The following is a 16,848-nucleotide window of genomic DNA, read 5'->3' on the forward strand; positions in this document are numbered from 1 at the left end:
ATATGCATGTAAACCTAACAGATCTTATCGAGAGGGTTATCAGAATACAAAAGGTATATATTCAATCAGTTACAAAGTGTTACACATATCAAGAGGACATACGTTCAGTATATCATTCATTAAGATCGTTTCGTAAAGTGAACTTGGTTACAACTTCTACATTAGATACTCAAAACAAGTACATAACTCTTAGGAATTAAATTGATATCAACTGGTTTGGATAACAATTGAATTCTCGAGCTGTAATGCATTGAAGTTGAATACTCATCCAATCTTTGGGGATTCAGATCTCCTGCGGGCACAAAGAAACAGTTGCAGGCTGTTGCTGTCCAATCCGCGCTCTCTGGCTCCGTGCCAGGCTGTGCTGTGCGGCTTGCGACGGTGCGCTGCTGATGCTCATTGTTGGCATTAACTAGCAAAGTTTGTGCACAGGAGAAAAGATGACTGTGGGTCCCAGCAAGTCAGGAAGAGGACCGGTTCGTTCCTGATGAAGAGCTAGTTCTGAATAGTGATTCAGCTGTCCACAGTTCCGACCTGTTCACGAGGCCTGCTGCTGGTTACTCTCTGGCAACCTCCACTCTAGACTCTTAGAACAAAGGAAAGTTCTGGCACTCGGACACACTGGCCGTTCCGTGGTTGTCCGGGCTGAGTCTCAGGATGGTCAGGAGGCGCGCTGCGAGAATGTCCTGCCCTTGGGAGCCTTCTGCTCCTGGGCCGTCCTGCCCTGGAATTCTCCTTTGAATTCCCTTTAGAATTGTTGAATCTGAATCTGAATCTGAATCTGAATCTGAATCTCAATCTCTCAGGCTCTCTGTGTTGCCTGTTTTTACCTGGAGGAACTTCAGCTCATTGATTGGCTGAAAGTTCCATGGGCATCAGAGTCCCACGTGGGTTACTCGGCCCTACCAGTCCCTGATTGGTTGATCAAGGTGAGATATGAGTCACTTACTCCTGACACTTAGTAATGCAGTCCAGATGTCCAACTGGCACTCCCTAGACAGATAGGCGCCAATGGGTGACCATTGATCATGATAGCCAGGCTTAGCTAAGTGCATCCCCCTTTGGGAGCTGTCCTTGGACCTTAAATCACCTTGCATGAATGGTTTCTCTGTGGCTGCACCACAGAGATGAACAGAGAAATGAGGCCTAATTTGGGAAAGCTCAGAAACACTTAATTCTGCCTTATTATTAAGCCTCGCCGCTACAAGAGAAATAAACTTCTAATGAACAGAGCCCCCTGCTGGTTTCCTAATCTGGATTTAGAGTAATTAAAAACACAATCAAAATTCAGTTCATAGAAAAGGAATTTATGGATGCAAAAAAGACAGTGAAAAAAACTCAACATGATGACACTAGGAAGCATTAAAAACACCACAAATGAGTATTTTAACCAGTAGTACTTGTAACATTTTTAAATTCTCTCACTACATTTGTTTTCCAAAAAAATCTAATTTTCTTACACTGAATAGGAAAACCAAATGCATGCTAGAAATAATGACTTGTTCCAGAGTTCTACACCATCAAACACCAACAACAAAAAAATAATTTGGAAAACACATTTTAAAAGAAACAACGTCACGCAAAGATTTAGAATGGTGAGAATTTAGGAAATACACATTTTGATCATCTAGATGGGACTGCTGCAAGAAACTGAACTTCATACATCCTGGTATTAAGGGTTGGTTTATGAATACATTAACAACCATAACAGAACACTCAATAGTTAAGTAATTACCATAATCCATAATGTTTAATTTAGACTGAATATATAAATCATGTCAGTCTTAAAGTACTGTATAAAATGACATTACATGCTATTGGTTCCAACCCTCATAAGTTGCATTCCTAATAGTTCTCAGTATATATATACAGTATATATATATTGTACAAGTCTCCTAGGATTCCTTTTCAACAGGTGAGTCCTCATTAACTGCTAGTGTATCATCTAAACACGTTTCCTCATAGTGTGATCTTCTGAGAATTTTATCATTGTGCTTTTTGACTTGAAATACGTCCCACCTTTCTGGAAGAAGACCTCTGTTGAACAGCACTGATGCCAGGAAGGAACCAAGCATGATGGTGATTAAAGAAAGCAGCATTGCCAGGGTTCTGAATGGAAAATATTGGACATAGACCCCGTCAATGAGTCTACAGTAAGGGAAATGAATCACTGGGGGGATGCCGAGTACGGGCTCCCCTCCTAATAACCTTAGCACTGCGCCCACAACAAAGCCTGCAGCAGCACCATAACTATTAGTACTGGGTAAATACAGAACACAGATGAGCTGAGAGAAAAGCACAGTGTAAATCACATCTCCACTTATCAGCCAGAATCCATAGACAGTGTCCGCTGTGACGGCGAGGCCTGTTCCGCACACCCCAACGACGAGCACAGAAACTCTCACCACCCACACCACTTCGTTCTCAGAAGCCTGGAGGTATAACATTGAAACAACAAAACAAATGAGTAAAATACTCATGTGTGACACCAATACAAACTGTCCTTATGTTTATCGCAGGTAACAAGGCTCACCGTTTTTCTCAAGATGTTCTTGTACATGTTTCGTGCGAACAGGGAGGCCGAAGACAGCATGGCAGAGTCCACTGAAGACATCACCGCTGCTGTGATGGCACCGATACCAGCGATGGAGATGAAGGGTGGACAGAGGTGCTGCAGCGAGATGGGGAGAATCTTAGCGGCTTCACCTCTCTCAAATGGTGTGGGTAAGCCATAGCTCGTCTGGTTCCAGTCTGAAACAGAGCCGTAAAATGAGGCCAGAGGTGATTTTACAATGAGTTTTAACATGTATAAAAAACATTGCTGCAGTACATGAAATAAAACATAATGCTAAAGATGAATGTTAATTCACAATACTGTAGTTCAAAAGTATTGACTGTTCATTTAACTAGTACGGAAGGCTTGTATAATAGTGCTTATAGCATCACTGTTGATAGAGGAACAACAATACATCCTGGAACATCTAAGGTGTAACATTAATTTTAGTCATTAGTACTCATGCTGAAATCATGACTTTCAAATGTACCTGGTTGCAAAGCAGTACTGTTTACAATGACACAATAAGTAATTCAGGATTATAAAATGTTCCATTTGCTATTGATATAGTATACTTTCACTTTCACAGACTCTTTCAGAAATTTTAGATTATTTCTTTACTTAAAATATGAAAAAACTGCAATGCTAGGCCTATTAATAGATAAGAGCATTTGAGTAGGTGTCCGTTTACTTAAAGCAACCCAGCATTAAAAACTAAAGAAGGTGAAATCCCAAACAAACACGGGAATGGAATTCAAATTAAAAATGCAGGTGTGTAACACACCCGTTGACACTGCTATGGCTCCAATAAGCACAGAGGGGACAGCCAAGATGACAGAAAAGATGGCTGCAGCAAAGCATGTAACTTGGGCTTGGCAGGGAGATGCAGCAGACAGCACTCTCTGGTAGAACGATTGATAGCAAACTCCTCCTAGAGCCTGAAGTTAATATGAAATAGTAAAAAGACAACAAAACAGGTCAGCATGCCAGCTACACTGTAGTGGAAACTGTTTACAAACTATAGCATAATACTTTGTCTGAAACAAGCAGTTTTACAACACACCATTGACTAATATTAAAAGGGAAAATAATTAAAAGGAAGATACGAGGCCTTCTTTACAGGACATTAGTTAGATTTACAATGGTCAATGGCATTTATGACTAATATTGACATAGAGGCTTTGGTAGGTGAGTTTCTCATGGCATAAAACTTACAAAAATCAGAAGATCATCTATCCATTTTCCCGCATCACTCAGCTCTAGTTTCCCAATCCAGGGAGCTTGAAACAGTTCATGAACGGCTGTGAATCTGATATCTGTGGATGCTGGATTCCTCATTACAAATGGGATACAAAGCCCCTGTGATTAAAAGAGCACAAACCTTTGAAGGAATCAGCATCTATTTATATATTTATTTTTGTTGATTTAATAAACACAGTGATATATTAGTAATTTTTTTGCTAGAAGTATTGTATGCTGCAGTGCATTTATTATCCTACAAAAAAATGTTAATTATTTTTTTCTAAAAAGCAAAATGCAAGTACTTTTCTTCTTAGTGTTGCACAGATACTGAATTAATAATGTACAAAGTCCATATTACATACTGTACATAAAAGGTACTGTGGCACAGTGAGAAGCAGAGTTTATTTAGCTGTGCTCAATGCATTCTGGAAAGCAGCATGACTGTCCAGCCTTGTTCTTGTGTCTTACCTAGCTCATTTGGATTTTAGTAGTTAACCATTCAAGGATCTGATTTATCTGTTTCGTGATACAGATTGGATCCACCAATGTTGCTACAGTATGCAGCTTCTTTCAGATTTCCACAATTCCATGTATCCAAATTAGCTACAGTAGACCTCTAACAGACTCTTTAGGCTTTGGTTATCTATAACACAAAGTATTAAACCATTAAAAAGTATTATAAGGTATTAAACTGTCTCAGTGGAAGTTTAAAATACAGAATCTGAATTCAATGGAATTCTGCCTAAGAGTGCTGGCGGCTTGTGCAGTTGTTAGAGACATTTGCTTAGCTATGTAAGCAATCAAAGTCACATCACAACTTTTCAACTGGTAGTTCATTCCTGTAGTACTAGGTAGTTTTTAGACAATTTTATTGGATCTCAGAATCTACCAAATTAGTATGTCTGAAATAAAGGTAAGAGGTAAAAGCACAAATTCAAACTACTGAACTGGTACTTTGACCAAATAATACTTGATGTTGCTTTTTGTAGTAAGAAACTACTTAATCTTTATTATGGATATCTCTTTGTGTCACTCTGGACTTGTGCTATTCATGGAGATGGACAGCAGTTTCTCTGTGGCTAGCAGAGCCTTGCAGCACTGGGTCCCTAGGTTCAATTCTGGACCTGGGGTGCCATCTGCATGGAGTTTGAATGTTCTCCCTGGTTCACATACTGTAGCTTTCCTCCCACAGTCCGAGGACATACAGGTTGGTTAACTGGCTTCTGAAAGGAATTGGCCCTGTTGCTAGTGTGTGTGTGTGTGTGTGTGTGTGTGTGTGTGTGTGTGTGTGTGTGTGTGTGTGTGTGTGTGTGTGTGTGTGTGTGTGTGTGTGTCCTAAACTGTGTGTGTGTGTCCTAAACTGTGTGTGTGCAATAAACTGGCTTCACCTTTGCCCATTATTTGCCAAGATGGGCTCTTGCTCTCCTGTGACCCTGAATGTGATGTAGCAGTTAGACAATGGGTGGATAGATGGATTAACGGAAGACTGTGGTACCATATAAAGGCTTCATTTCTGAATAAAAACACACAAAGACAATTTGATAACCTGCCGTTAAAGACAGAAACTCTGGGCTCCTCTTGTGAATTCTACATAAACTTTGATCAATCATAGTCATTGCGTTGTTTGTAGAAATACCATAAATATGTAAAAGCAAAGTATTAATGTATCATTTGCATTTCCTAAATAAAAGTGTCTTTGGACTAGAACTGCCCCACATGTATATAAAACATTATAAGATAAAAAAAAAGTGTTCACTTACCAGACTGATCAGCATGGCAGTAAGCTGAATTACATCTGTGTAAGCTACCGAGTACAGGCCTCCCAACAGTGTATATACTATGGCCACTAAAGCCGAGATTAGGATTGAGTGAACGGAAGACATGTCCAGTATAACACTCATAGTTCCTCCTGTAACAGATTATTAAAACAAAATGCCCATGACATACACAAGTACTGTAAACATCTCCTTCCTGAAAAACTTTAAAACTTGTAAAGACGGAATGGATGTTGGCCCTCAGGTTTACATAAATTTTTAATCTGAAAAACTGTTCATTGTCATTGCTTCTCACGTAAAAAAGGCTGCCTCTGGCAAACAGCCGTCTGGGTATTCTGACTACACTATGTGCAAAACTGCACTGTTGATGCCAAAGAAAAAGAAATTGTCCTCATTATGTTAAGACTGCGACAATTATTTTGATTTCTCATTCTTGCAGAATAACAGCCCTTTTATAGGCTTTTTCATCTAACTGCTTTGAAATAATGCTCTTTAAAAATTGTTAACCTCTAGTCTCTTACATTGTTGAAAAGGAGAACATAAGAGACAGCTGAATGGAAATCACACGTTTTGATTCATAACTGTATTTTACATGTTATGAAGTGGTTTTAGTTGAAATTTTTATATTATATATAAAAATAACACATTCTTTTGTTTACAAAGAGAAGTTGAGCTTTTACTTACCTAAAGCGCTTAGAACGCAAGCCACCCATAATACATCTCCAATGAAAGCAGGTATTAGAAGAAAACTTGTGAGTGTGTTTCCATATTTTTGTTGAAATGGATCCATCATTGTCACATACTGTTTGGATCTCATTGGCTTGGCAAAGAAAATCCCACCTAATTTGAAAAAGTGGTACTGAAATGTTTTATGGTGTAAAGCCATACAGGTAATGTGACAATCTCTTTCACTTTATCACCCATATTGTGTAAGGTATTTCGCTGAGAGTATACAGTAGTACAAGGTGTCCAACCCTGGTTCTAAAGAGCCACCATCCAGTAAGTCTTATAGATCACTGTTGTAGCGGCGAGGCTTAATAATAAGGCAGAATTAAGTGTTTCTGAGCTTCCCAAATGAGGCCCCATTTCTCTGTTCATCTCTGTGGTGCAGCCACAGAGAAACTATTCATGCAAGATGTTTTCTTTTGATAAGGACAGCTCCCACAGGAGCTTAGCTAAGCCTGGCTATCATGATCAATGGTCATCCACTGGCGCCTATCTGTTTAGGGAGTGCCAGTTGGACATCTGGACTGCATTACTAAGTGTCAGGAGTAAGTGACTCATATCTCACCTTGATCAACCAATCAGGGACTGGTAGGGCCGAGTAACCCACGTGGGACTCTGATGCCCATGGAACTTTCAGCCAATCAATGAGCTGAAGTTCCTCCAGGTAAAAACAGGCAGCACAGAGATTCAGATTCAGATTCAGATTCAACAAGATTCAGTAAGATTCTAAAGGGAATTCAAAGGAGAATTCCAGGGCAGGACGGCCCAGGAGCAGAAGGCTCCCAAGGGCAGGACATTCTCGCAGCGCGCCTCCTGACCATCCTGAGACTCAGCCTGGACAACCACGGAACGGCCAGTGTGTCCGAATGCCAGAACTTTCCTTTGTTCTAAGAGTCTAGAGTTGAGGTTGCCAGAGAGTAACCAGCAGCAGGCCTCGTGAACAGGTCGGAACTGTGGACAGCTGAATTACTATTCAGAACTAGCTCTTCATCAGGAACAAACCGGTCCTCTTCCTGACTTGCTGGGACCCACAGTCATCTTTTCTCCTGTGCACAAACTTTGCTAGTTAAAGCCAACAATGAGCATCAGCAGCGCACCATCGCAAGCCGCACAGCACAGCCTGGCACGGAGCCAGAGAGCGCGGATTGGACAGCAACAGCCTGCAACTGTTTCTTTGTGCCCGCAGGAGATCTGAATCCCCAGAGATTGGATGAGTATTCAACTTCAATGCATTACAGCTCGAGAATTCAATTGTTATCCCAACCAGTTGATATCAATTTAATTCCTAAGAGTTATGTACTTGTTTGAGTATCTAATGTAGAAGTTGTAACCAAGTTCACTTTACGAAACGGTCTTAATGAATGATATACTGAACGTATGTCCTCTTGATATGTGTAACACTTTGTAACTGATTGAATATATACCTTTTGTATTCTGATAACCCTCTCGATAAGATCTGTTAGGTTTATATGCATATTCTATGTATTAATAAATGTATCCTCGTGTATTAGTACCTGTGTGTGTGCGTTGTTTGAGTTATATCGCATGGTTGGATTCTAAAGCCACCAAAAGAATCAACTTCGTGATTTACTGCTACAATTAATAATTGTCTCAGTAAATGCACAGAACTGGTGCCTTCAGAGAGCCACTATGATTACATATTTGGCGTCCCTGAACCGGTTTTCCAGGATGTTGGCGTCCTTGGCACGGCCATGGCAAGACTGAAATGAGTCAACCAAGCGGAATAATTCAATATAAAACGCCGCGGGTTTCATACACGACATTATTTGGCGTCCCTGGCACTGGCGTGGCAAGACTGAAATGAGTCAACCAAGCGGAATAATTCAATATAAAACGCCGCGGGTTTCATACACGACAATACAGTGTGCTGAAAGCCGAAAGGAAAAAAGTTCCCCTTGCTCTTTAAGCAGTGTTTGATTGTTTTGTGATCTTTTGCAATCTACCGGGTTGATTGCATACTTGATCTTGTGGTTTTCTGTGGTAAAACTGTGATTTCGTACTTAAAAGTAATACTCTTTAAGTTTAACGATGGTTGCTAAAAGGTCTGAATTCGAGTCGCTATTAAGCACTCTCTCTAGCAACGACAAGTCTGACCACGATCTCTTCCATATCTCCGTCAGCGGAGAAGCTAGAATAAATCTCCATTCTCTGAGAGAGCTAGCGAAGGACATAGAGAGATTTGACCCCGCAGTGTCAGAGAGTAATATCGAGAGTTATATTCAGGACCTCAGGTATAACCTGCAGTACCTGCCAAACGCCACAGAACAGGAGAAAGTGTTTCTGGTTAGAAAAACTACCAGCAGAGCTGTACATGAGTGGATGGCTAGGCAGATGAAAGCAGTCTGTAATGATTTTGAGCAGCTTTGTCAAGCACTTATCGAAGAATACAGTGCGTTTATTGACCCGACTGCTGCGATAGCCGCCGCTCTTAACATTAAGCACGAGAGAGCAAAGTCCCCTCGCGAATATTACGAGAGACTTAGACGAACTTATTTTGCAGGGCGAAATGATGAGGGTTGCGAAGAGAACACACATTTCAAGGGTTTATTCATTGCGAATCTCCACCCGTCAGTCAGAAAGATGATCTTAATGCATACAGATGCACAGACCATGAAAATGACTGATATCAAGAGATTCGTGCAGAAAGGCTGGGAGTATGATGTCCAAAGTCGCTCTGAGCAAAGAGTTGCTAAAGCGACTGCGTTCGCCGTCAGAGCCAGCAGGGTTAATTCCCCCCTGCTCGAAGGAGCACAGGCTCCTGAGCTGGCTAAGCCCCGTTCCAAAGCACTCACACACGACCGCACCCAGCGTCCTAAGTGCCATGAGAACACCGGGGGAGGGAAAGGGCTAGAAAAAGCTGAAAAAAAGGATTCAGTAGCCGCCCGCCTGGCCAGGCTTGAACAAGCTTTATTAGGACAGGGACAACCGCTCCCCAAGGCTGCCGGAAGCGTGAATGAGCTGATACTCTCCACTGGAGGAGGTGGAGACCCGCCCCCTCTCCCTCCCTCAGTCTATCTGATTGAGTGGAAGGGTTCCTGCCTGGATGAATTCAGCCACTCCCAAGCGAGTGCTGACTCCACCCCTGAAGTCACAGAGCAGGCAGTAAAACGCAGAGGAAAAGCAAGAAGCTTTTACTTCAAGGCTGCCATGGGAGATGTCTTACCCAGTGAGACACTGATTGACACTGAGGTTGAAAGGTGTTTGATTTCACACGGCAAGCTCAAACGGGTAGAAAAAGGAAAGGGCATGCGACTCAGAGAGGAACCTTTGGTGAATCACCAGAAAGGCAAGGTGTGGAAACAGGTCAAGGCTCCTAAGCCTTCTGTACAGAAGGAAAGGGGGGCCAAGAGGCAGACTGTGCTCACACAGTGCCCACCGAACACAGAAGCCTATGCGGAGATTCCTTCAGTTCCCTCTCGACAAGAAATAAAAATATTTCCTTGTTCCCCAGATATACAGGGAAGTCGTGTCCCGGCTGAGGTCCCAACAGCCTCCCTGCCACAAGAGCGCTGCTCCGAGCAGCCGCCTGATCCACCAGGTAAAGCACACACCTTTTACGTCCCTAAAGAGGAGCAGATCTCCCCACCTGGCGATGAAAAGGAGCTTTCCCTGTACACCCTGGCACCCAAGAGGGGTCAGGACCACCACCCTGCAGTGGTGGAAGGGATCCAGATGGCAGGAGAGCAGGTTGGTGATGTAGCCCTCACCCTTAGCCCTGAGAGTTCCTCTATTAGTGAGGATCTGCTTGAGCAGCTGTCACAGGGCCACCGCCAGGTGCCCCTGGTGCAACATTCACAGGTTAGACAGGAGGTCCAGCTCGACGCTGAGACTACTGCGCTGTGGACACACCTGAACCCAGATGCCGATTCCCTCTGCTGTGACCCAGGGAACCTGCAGTCAGGTAATATTATTTCTCACAACTACCAGGTAGTGAGTGAGACTGACCTGATTGTTCCTGCCTCAACGGCAGGGTTGCCAACACACCCAGTCCCCCAGAAGGGACAGGGAATGAAAGCCGAGCCGGTTTTCTTACAGCCACCAGCTCAGTCTGTCAGTCTGAGTCTGACCAACAGTGGTTCACCCAGACTGGAGCTGGATGGTCAAGCCACCCGCCTGCCAGTGCAGGACATCGCAAAGAGAGGTGTCAGAATCCCCGCCTGCACTGACATGGGCCTGGTGAGTGATAGTAAGTTCAAAGACAGTGAACTAGCTATCCCACTGCTGGGGCAGCTCCCTGAACCCCTAGCGAGGGAAGGGGGGAGCGAGCAGGTGTCCTACACCCACGCCCAGCGAACGATTGTAAACATGCCGATAGAGGGATTCCTCAATCAGGAAGTGTGCAGGGTGGACCTGAACAGTGAGAATGGGATAACAATCCCAGATCACTCAGGTGCTCCAGATGACCACTCAGCCGAGGGTCAGGCATGCTCCACCGCTGCACCGCCCCCTGCAGGGTTACTAGAGCACAGGCATGAACAAATCGAAAAAGCAGATGCCCTGGAAAAGGAGGAGCAGCATCAGCCGCTGCGTCAGATCTCCCCAGATTTCCAGGATGTTGGTGCCCAAGATGCCACAGGGCATACTGAGAAAGACACCATCTACATGCTGTGCCAGCTTAGAAAGGCAACAGTCACTCAGAAGGAGATGACTGGGATCAGCCGCCCGAAAATACTTTTGGGAGGACTGATTGCTGCCGCCACTGTTGCACATTTGCTATTTCTGGTAGGTTTGTGTGCTACTGGCACTCTCACCCTGACTGCCCCAAGAAGGCAGGTGTCAGAAATGCCAGAGGGTAGTGACAGACTGTATCAACAGCAGCAAAAGTTGGAAGGCCTAGGGAAAACCCTACAGGCAACTTCCTATGCAACAGGGTTAAACCTTATTCCCCAAACAGTGGACATGATTGTTGGTGTTATACAGTGGGTTTATGCTTGTGTGCAACAGGCCAGAATGTTGACACAAGACCTGTTAAGGGAGTTTAGTGCCACTGTAGCCAGTCTAACCACGGCACAAATCCCAACCCACTTGATTCCACTCTTCTCAGTAGAGGAGTATGTGACATTAACCCCATCGCTCATAGCTCACCCAGAAGGCAATCCAAGATTGAATTCGGTTCCAAATCTTGAGATGGGTATGGCTACCAAAGCTATCCATTGGCTGTGTCTAAACGATTCACCAATGAAGGGTGTAAAGCTACTAACGAGCAGAGGGAGGTTAATGAACCCCATGAAGAGCAGGTGGGAAGTAAATGGCTGGTCAGCACACCACATTTAACAGACACTGTGACTACTGTGGCTACCACAATGCAGCTACCTAACCAATAGTTTTCCCGAGGAGGCCATAGTACAGCATGGTAACTTAACACTGTACGGTCTGGAACCAGACAATATAAGACCAAACTTGAGGTCGTGGATGCCTTCAGGTGCCACACTATTGAATTGGATAGAAATCCAAGAAACAGTATGCCCTGAAGAGGTACAGGTTTAGTTTGCTTTAATGGAACAAACCTCCAAACCACCCTAGCAGATACCCAACACAGGTGTTGTGGTTTATCGGGGGCTGGGAACAGGAACTGTTGTTATTGTAACACTACTGCCAGGTAGCTGGATCATGACTGACAGTGTACTCTGAATGCTGTACTCTCACATCAAGATGTACTCTGGGTAGCATGAATGAGTCAAAGGTAACATGCCAAAAGAAAGGAAGTTACTTCTTCCCAAATATCTACTACAGAGGTGTCAGATATTGACAGTGAACTTCCTGATGTGTAATTCCTAGACTTAGATAATGTCTCCTACCGTGTTTATACATACTCCAGATGTTATTCATCCTGTTTGTATCCAATGCTGGTTCCGGTATGAATTCTCGAGGAGTAATGTAGACATTTAAGATTAATGTTCTAATGGCAAGGGACATCACTTAACTCTGTTTTGTTTTGAAGGCAACAATGCCTCGGGACCTCGTGGCCTTCAAAAAGGGGGGATATGTAGCGGCGAGGCTTAATAATAAGGCAGAATTAAGTGTTTCTGAGCTTCCCAAATGAGGCCCCATTTCTCTGTTCATCTCTGTGGTGCAGCCACAGAGAAACTATTCATGCAAGATGTTTTCTTTTGATAAGGACAGCTCCCACAGGGGGATGCACTTAGCTAAGCCTGGCTATCATGATCAATGGTCATCCATTGGCGCCTATCTGTTTAGGGAGTGCCAGTTGGACATCTGGACTGCATTACTAAGTGTCAGGAGTAAGTGACTCATATCTCACCTTGATCAACCAATCAGGGACTGGTAGGGCCGAGTAACCCACGTGGGACTCTGATGCCCATGGAACTTTCAGCCAATCAATGAGCTGAAGTTCCTCCAGGTAAAAACAGGCAGCACAGAGATTCAGATTCAGATTCAGATTCAGATTCAACAAGATTCAGTAAGATTCTAAAGGGAATTCAAAGGAGAATTCCAGGGCAGGACGGCCCAGGAGCAGAAGGCTCCCAAGGGCAGGACATTCTCGCAGCGCGCCTCCTGACCATCCTGAGACTCAGCCTGGACAACCACGGAACGGCCAGTGTGTCCGAGTGCCAGAACTTTCCTTTGTTCTAAGAGTCTAGAGTTGAGGTTGCCAGAGAGTAACCAGCAGCAGGCCTCGTGAACAGGTCGGAACTGTGGACAGCTGAATTACTATTCAGAACTAGCTCTTCATCAGGAACAAACCGGTCCTCTTCCTGACTTGCTGGGACCCACAGTCATCTTTTCTCCTGTGCACAAACTTTGCTAGTTAAAGCCAACAATGAGCATCAGCAGCGCACCATCGCAAGCCGCACAGCACAGCCTGGCACGGAGCCAGAGAGCGCGGATTGGACAGCAACAGCCTGCAACTGTTTCTTTGTGCCCGCAGGAGATCTGAATCCCCAGAGATTGGATGAGTATTCAACTTCAATGCATTACAGCTCGAGAATTCAATTGTTATCCCAACCAGTTGATATCAATTTAATTCCTAAGAGTTATGTACTTGTTTGAGTATCTAATGTAGAAGTTGTAACCAAGTTCACTTTACGAAACGGTCTTAATGAATGATATACTGAACGTATGTCCTCTTGATATGTGTAACACTTTGTAAGTGATTGAATATATACCTTTTGTATTCTGATAACCCTCTCGATAAGATCTGTTAGGTTTATATGCATATTCTATGTATTAATAAATGTATCCTCGTGTATTAGTACCTGTGTGTGTGCGTTGTTTGAGTTATATCGCATGGTTGGATTCTAAAGCCACCAAAAGAATCAACTTTGTGATTTACTGCTACAATTAATAATTGTCTCAGTAAATGCCCAAACCCTACAGAACTGGTGCCTTCAGAGAGCCACTATGATTACATATTTGGCGTCCCTGAACCGGTTTTCCCTACATTGTTAAATCATCAATTTGTGAAGACTTGGTATACATGTGAGTTTTGAATAGGTTCTGTTAAGTCAGGTTGTCCTTGAACAGAACAGGGTTTTAGTAGTTACATATCAAATGACCTTTACACTAATTCGCCAAACAATTGCCTGCTTCAATACAATAAATGATTGACAGATTTAGGGTTTATAAAATCTGATCGATTGTGATCTCTAGGATAACTGATGGCCCTGATATAGAGCCATCAAGCAGCTGTCTTCTCCACTAATGGGACATTTACTCACCAACAACAAAGTTGATCACATATGCCAGAGGTCCCAGTGCCCAGATCAAGCCCTGTGTAGGAACATAAACTGCTTCTGCTGTCCCCAAGATATAGCCTCCTCCAACCCACGTGGCTGAAAACGGACAAAAAACACTGCTGCTAACTGTTAAATCTTCATTCACTGAGGAAACATTTTGGGCCCTTGTAGGAGAAGAACAGAATCTTCCTCAAATTCTCCTACTTAGAATGTGTTCCAGTGTGTTACAGGCACATGAACACATCTGGGCATCTTACCAGTCATGGTAAAAATCCCAATGAAAACATGAATATTGCGACCTCCAACCAAAGTGACTTCACTCCTGTTCCCTGTGCACTTCTTTTCTTCCTTTCTGGACTTTCTAGAAGCCCAAATTCCAGTAACAAGGATGACTATGTAAAACACAATGACAGCTATCAGGCCAGGAATGTTGACAGCCATCTTATCCTGCAGATTTCTGAGAAATGCACAAAAGAAAACAAAAAATATTTAAACAACACAGTTTGTCATACAGATCCTCAAGTTATGTGAAAAAAAAACTATACAGGTACTGTATATTTCATTCATAATATAACTACCTGATTTTTTTCCAGTATGTCACCATGAAAGACAGGTGTTATAATTCATTTTTTGTAATAGTGGGGTGTAAGTTCCTTTCATATTTTTTTTCATTTATAAACCCTTGGATATCCGCTGTTAGAAGATCTAACTAGGTTTTGTTTAATCAACCTGATTTACCCAATTTGTGTACGTTTGGGCAAAGGAACAGTAATTAATTTATTACAGGTATGTTAATACATTCGGTTGTGCATGATGCGTGCATAATAAATAAATACAAAAAATATATATAGTATATCCATAATTATCTGTATAACTATAACCTGCTGTACAGTTAAAGTATATAAGCAGCGTCTACTATGGTAGCAAGTAAATATTAGACAAGTACTTGCAAGCACCACCGTCAGGAGTAGAAATGTAGTTATTGAAAGCACTCTTATACCGGTGCCAGACCATAATCTGAGATTTTTCAATGTAGGAGTACACAACAACTCCAAAAGTTTAAGATCGTCAATCTCTCAAACAATCTTTAATAACAGATCTCGTCCAATTTGAATTTCAGTCCTGCAGTGTTTGCTACAGGTATACTTATGACTGCTACTCTTTCACGGAACAGAAATATACTGCACAGTGGTTATCAGGCTTCAATCAGAATGGATTTTTAAATTTCGCTGAGACTGAACGCAATGACCCCTACACCTGTGTTAAATTGATCGATTCGATGCTTGACGCATCCCGACAATAAAATAGTGACTAAAAATTGGTAATATCTCCTCTGACATTATAAATACTCGTTTTGCATTTCATGTTTGTTTTACATTTCTAAATTACTAAAAAAATCATCGCCCATTATTAGCAGTGTAAAGGTCCAGTCACGATCATCCCGATAACTGTTTTTAAATCGGAATATTAACACTTCAAACGCTACTTTAAATTCAAATAATTAAAATTAAATATAGTAGTTAAAATGCATGTAAAGGTAGGTGCATTGGTCATTGCTAATCTTGCTGTATCTTAACTGAAAAATCTTGAATTTAAAACGCTACAGTCAAACCTACCTTGTGGACGCGGGTTAGAATACAGGAGAGAAACAAACTCTTCAACCAAACACGTTTGGGAAGAGTCATTTAGAAACCATTCAAATGAGATTTATTAAGAGTCAACGAAGACGCCCTGCTCGCATAACAGGGATGTTAGCCGCCGGCGGAGGAAGGTCTTCATTAGCTCAGCCAGCAAGATCTCTGTTGAGCGACGCCGGAGACTTGGGCTCGCACCCATGAGGCGAAGGACAAACTGGGGCGGGAGCAGTGAGGGCACAAGCCCAGGAACCTGAGTCCATTACAATATTGATGCCAGGACCTTAGTGCAATTTGCTACGTACTTCGCCAATCCTTAGCGGTTGTTCAGAAGAATATAAAAAATAAATAAGTGTCCTGTATCAGTTAAGGTACACTTTTCTCTGCCTTTTGAGATGTGTCTGGTCTTGATCCCACTTGTATTGAAACATCTCTCACTTACCATCTGAACCTGTATGGAACTAATTGTTTTTGTATAACAGAATGTTAAATGCATGTATAATTTATGTATTTATCCTTCAAATACTTACATGTAACATATAATACTTACCAGTAAAGTATTCTAATATACTGTATATAGACATATTTTTACATATGACCTGAAAGCTTCCCCATGGACTACATATACTGTACATCATATAGAAGACAAATAGTCTACAACTTAAACTCAAACATTTAGTGTGAGATGAGAAATTTACTGCACAACGGTGAAAATGTCAAAGTGTAAAATCAAATTTTCCTTAAATCTTGCCCTTACAAGTTTGCAGTGGGATTGAATTAATTTACACTAGAAGAATGTGCAATTAAATTAAATGGAAATTGGGGAGAAATCTTTATCTCTTGTTTCTTTCTTGATGTGAATTAAGAACAATTAAAAACAGACAAAAATCTGTTCCTAAGAGGAATTTCTGGATCCCAAAAACAGAAACACAGTGAAAAGGACTAGTAATGATAAATGCGAGGATGTACTGAAAAACAAACAAATTTGAGTGATTTCTACATTTGTATTTCTCTTCAGTACATTTGTTTCCAAATGATAAGATAAGATTTATTGTCCTCTGAGGGAATTGTTTTGTGGACACACAGCACTTCTGTACATTTAAATATAATGCAGAAAAAAACAAACATTGCACATCACTCTATTGCACATGTATAACACATAACTTTAACGCACACTTTATTAAGTGCCCAACCAGAAA

General features: G+C 42.2%; 1 protein-coding gene across 1 annotated transcript; it reads right to left on the reverse strand.

Moving 5' to 3' along the window:
* Positions 1 to 1,326: 1,326 nt before the first annotated feature.
* Positions 1,327 to 15,838, reverse strand: LOC138239181 (high-affinity choline transporter 1-like). Its single transcript, XM_069190103.1, has 9 exons — positions 15,632 to 15,838; positions 14,273 to 14,472; positions 13,998 to 14,111; positions 6,256 to 6,411; positions 5,557 to 5,705; positions 3,770 to 3,913; positions 3,339 to 3,492; positions 2,534 to 2,751; positions 1,327 to 2,432 (listed from the first exon to the last, which is right to left on the reverse strand). The coding sequence occupies exons 2-9, from the start codon at positions 14,454 to 14,456 to the stop codon at positions 1,896 to 1,898; spliced, it is 1,656 nt and encodes a 551-aa protein (XP_069046204.1). The 5' UTR covers positions 14,457 to 14,472; positions 15,632 to 15,838; the 3' UTR covers positions 1,327 to 1,895.
* Positions 15,839 to 16,848: the final 1,010 nt, after the last annotated feature.

The sequence above is a fragment of the Lepisosteus oculatus genome, chromosome 5 (genome assembly GCF_040954835.1).
Source record: "Lepisosteus oculatus isolate fLepOcu1 chromosome 5, fLepOcu1.hap2, whole genome shotgun sequence".
Lineage (NCBI taxonomy): Eukaryota > Metazoa > Chordata > Actinopteri > Semionotiformes > Lepisosteidae > Lepisosteus > Lepisosteus oculatus.

Bases quoted from the DNA above. Each gene is read 5' to 3' on its own strand.
- LOC138239181 (XM_069190103.1), bottom strand. From the start codon at position 14,456: ATGGCTGTCAACATTCCTGGCCTGATAGCTGTCATTGTGTTTTACATA. The intron at 6,412-13,997 runs GTGAGTAAATGT...TTTTCAAATTAG, and splicing joins TGTGATCAACTTTGTTGTTG to GTGGGATTTTCTTTGCCAAG. The intron at 3,493-3,769 runs GTAAGTTTTATG...TATTAACTTCAG, and splicing joins TAGATGATCTTCTGATTTTT to GCTCTAGGAGGAGTTTGCTA.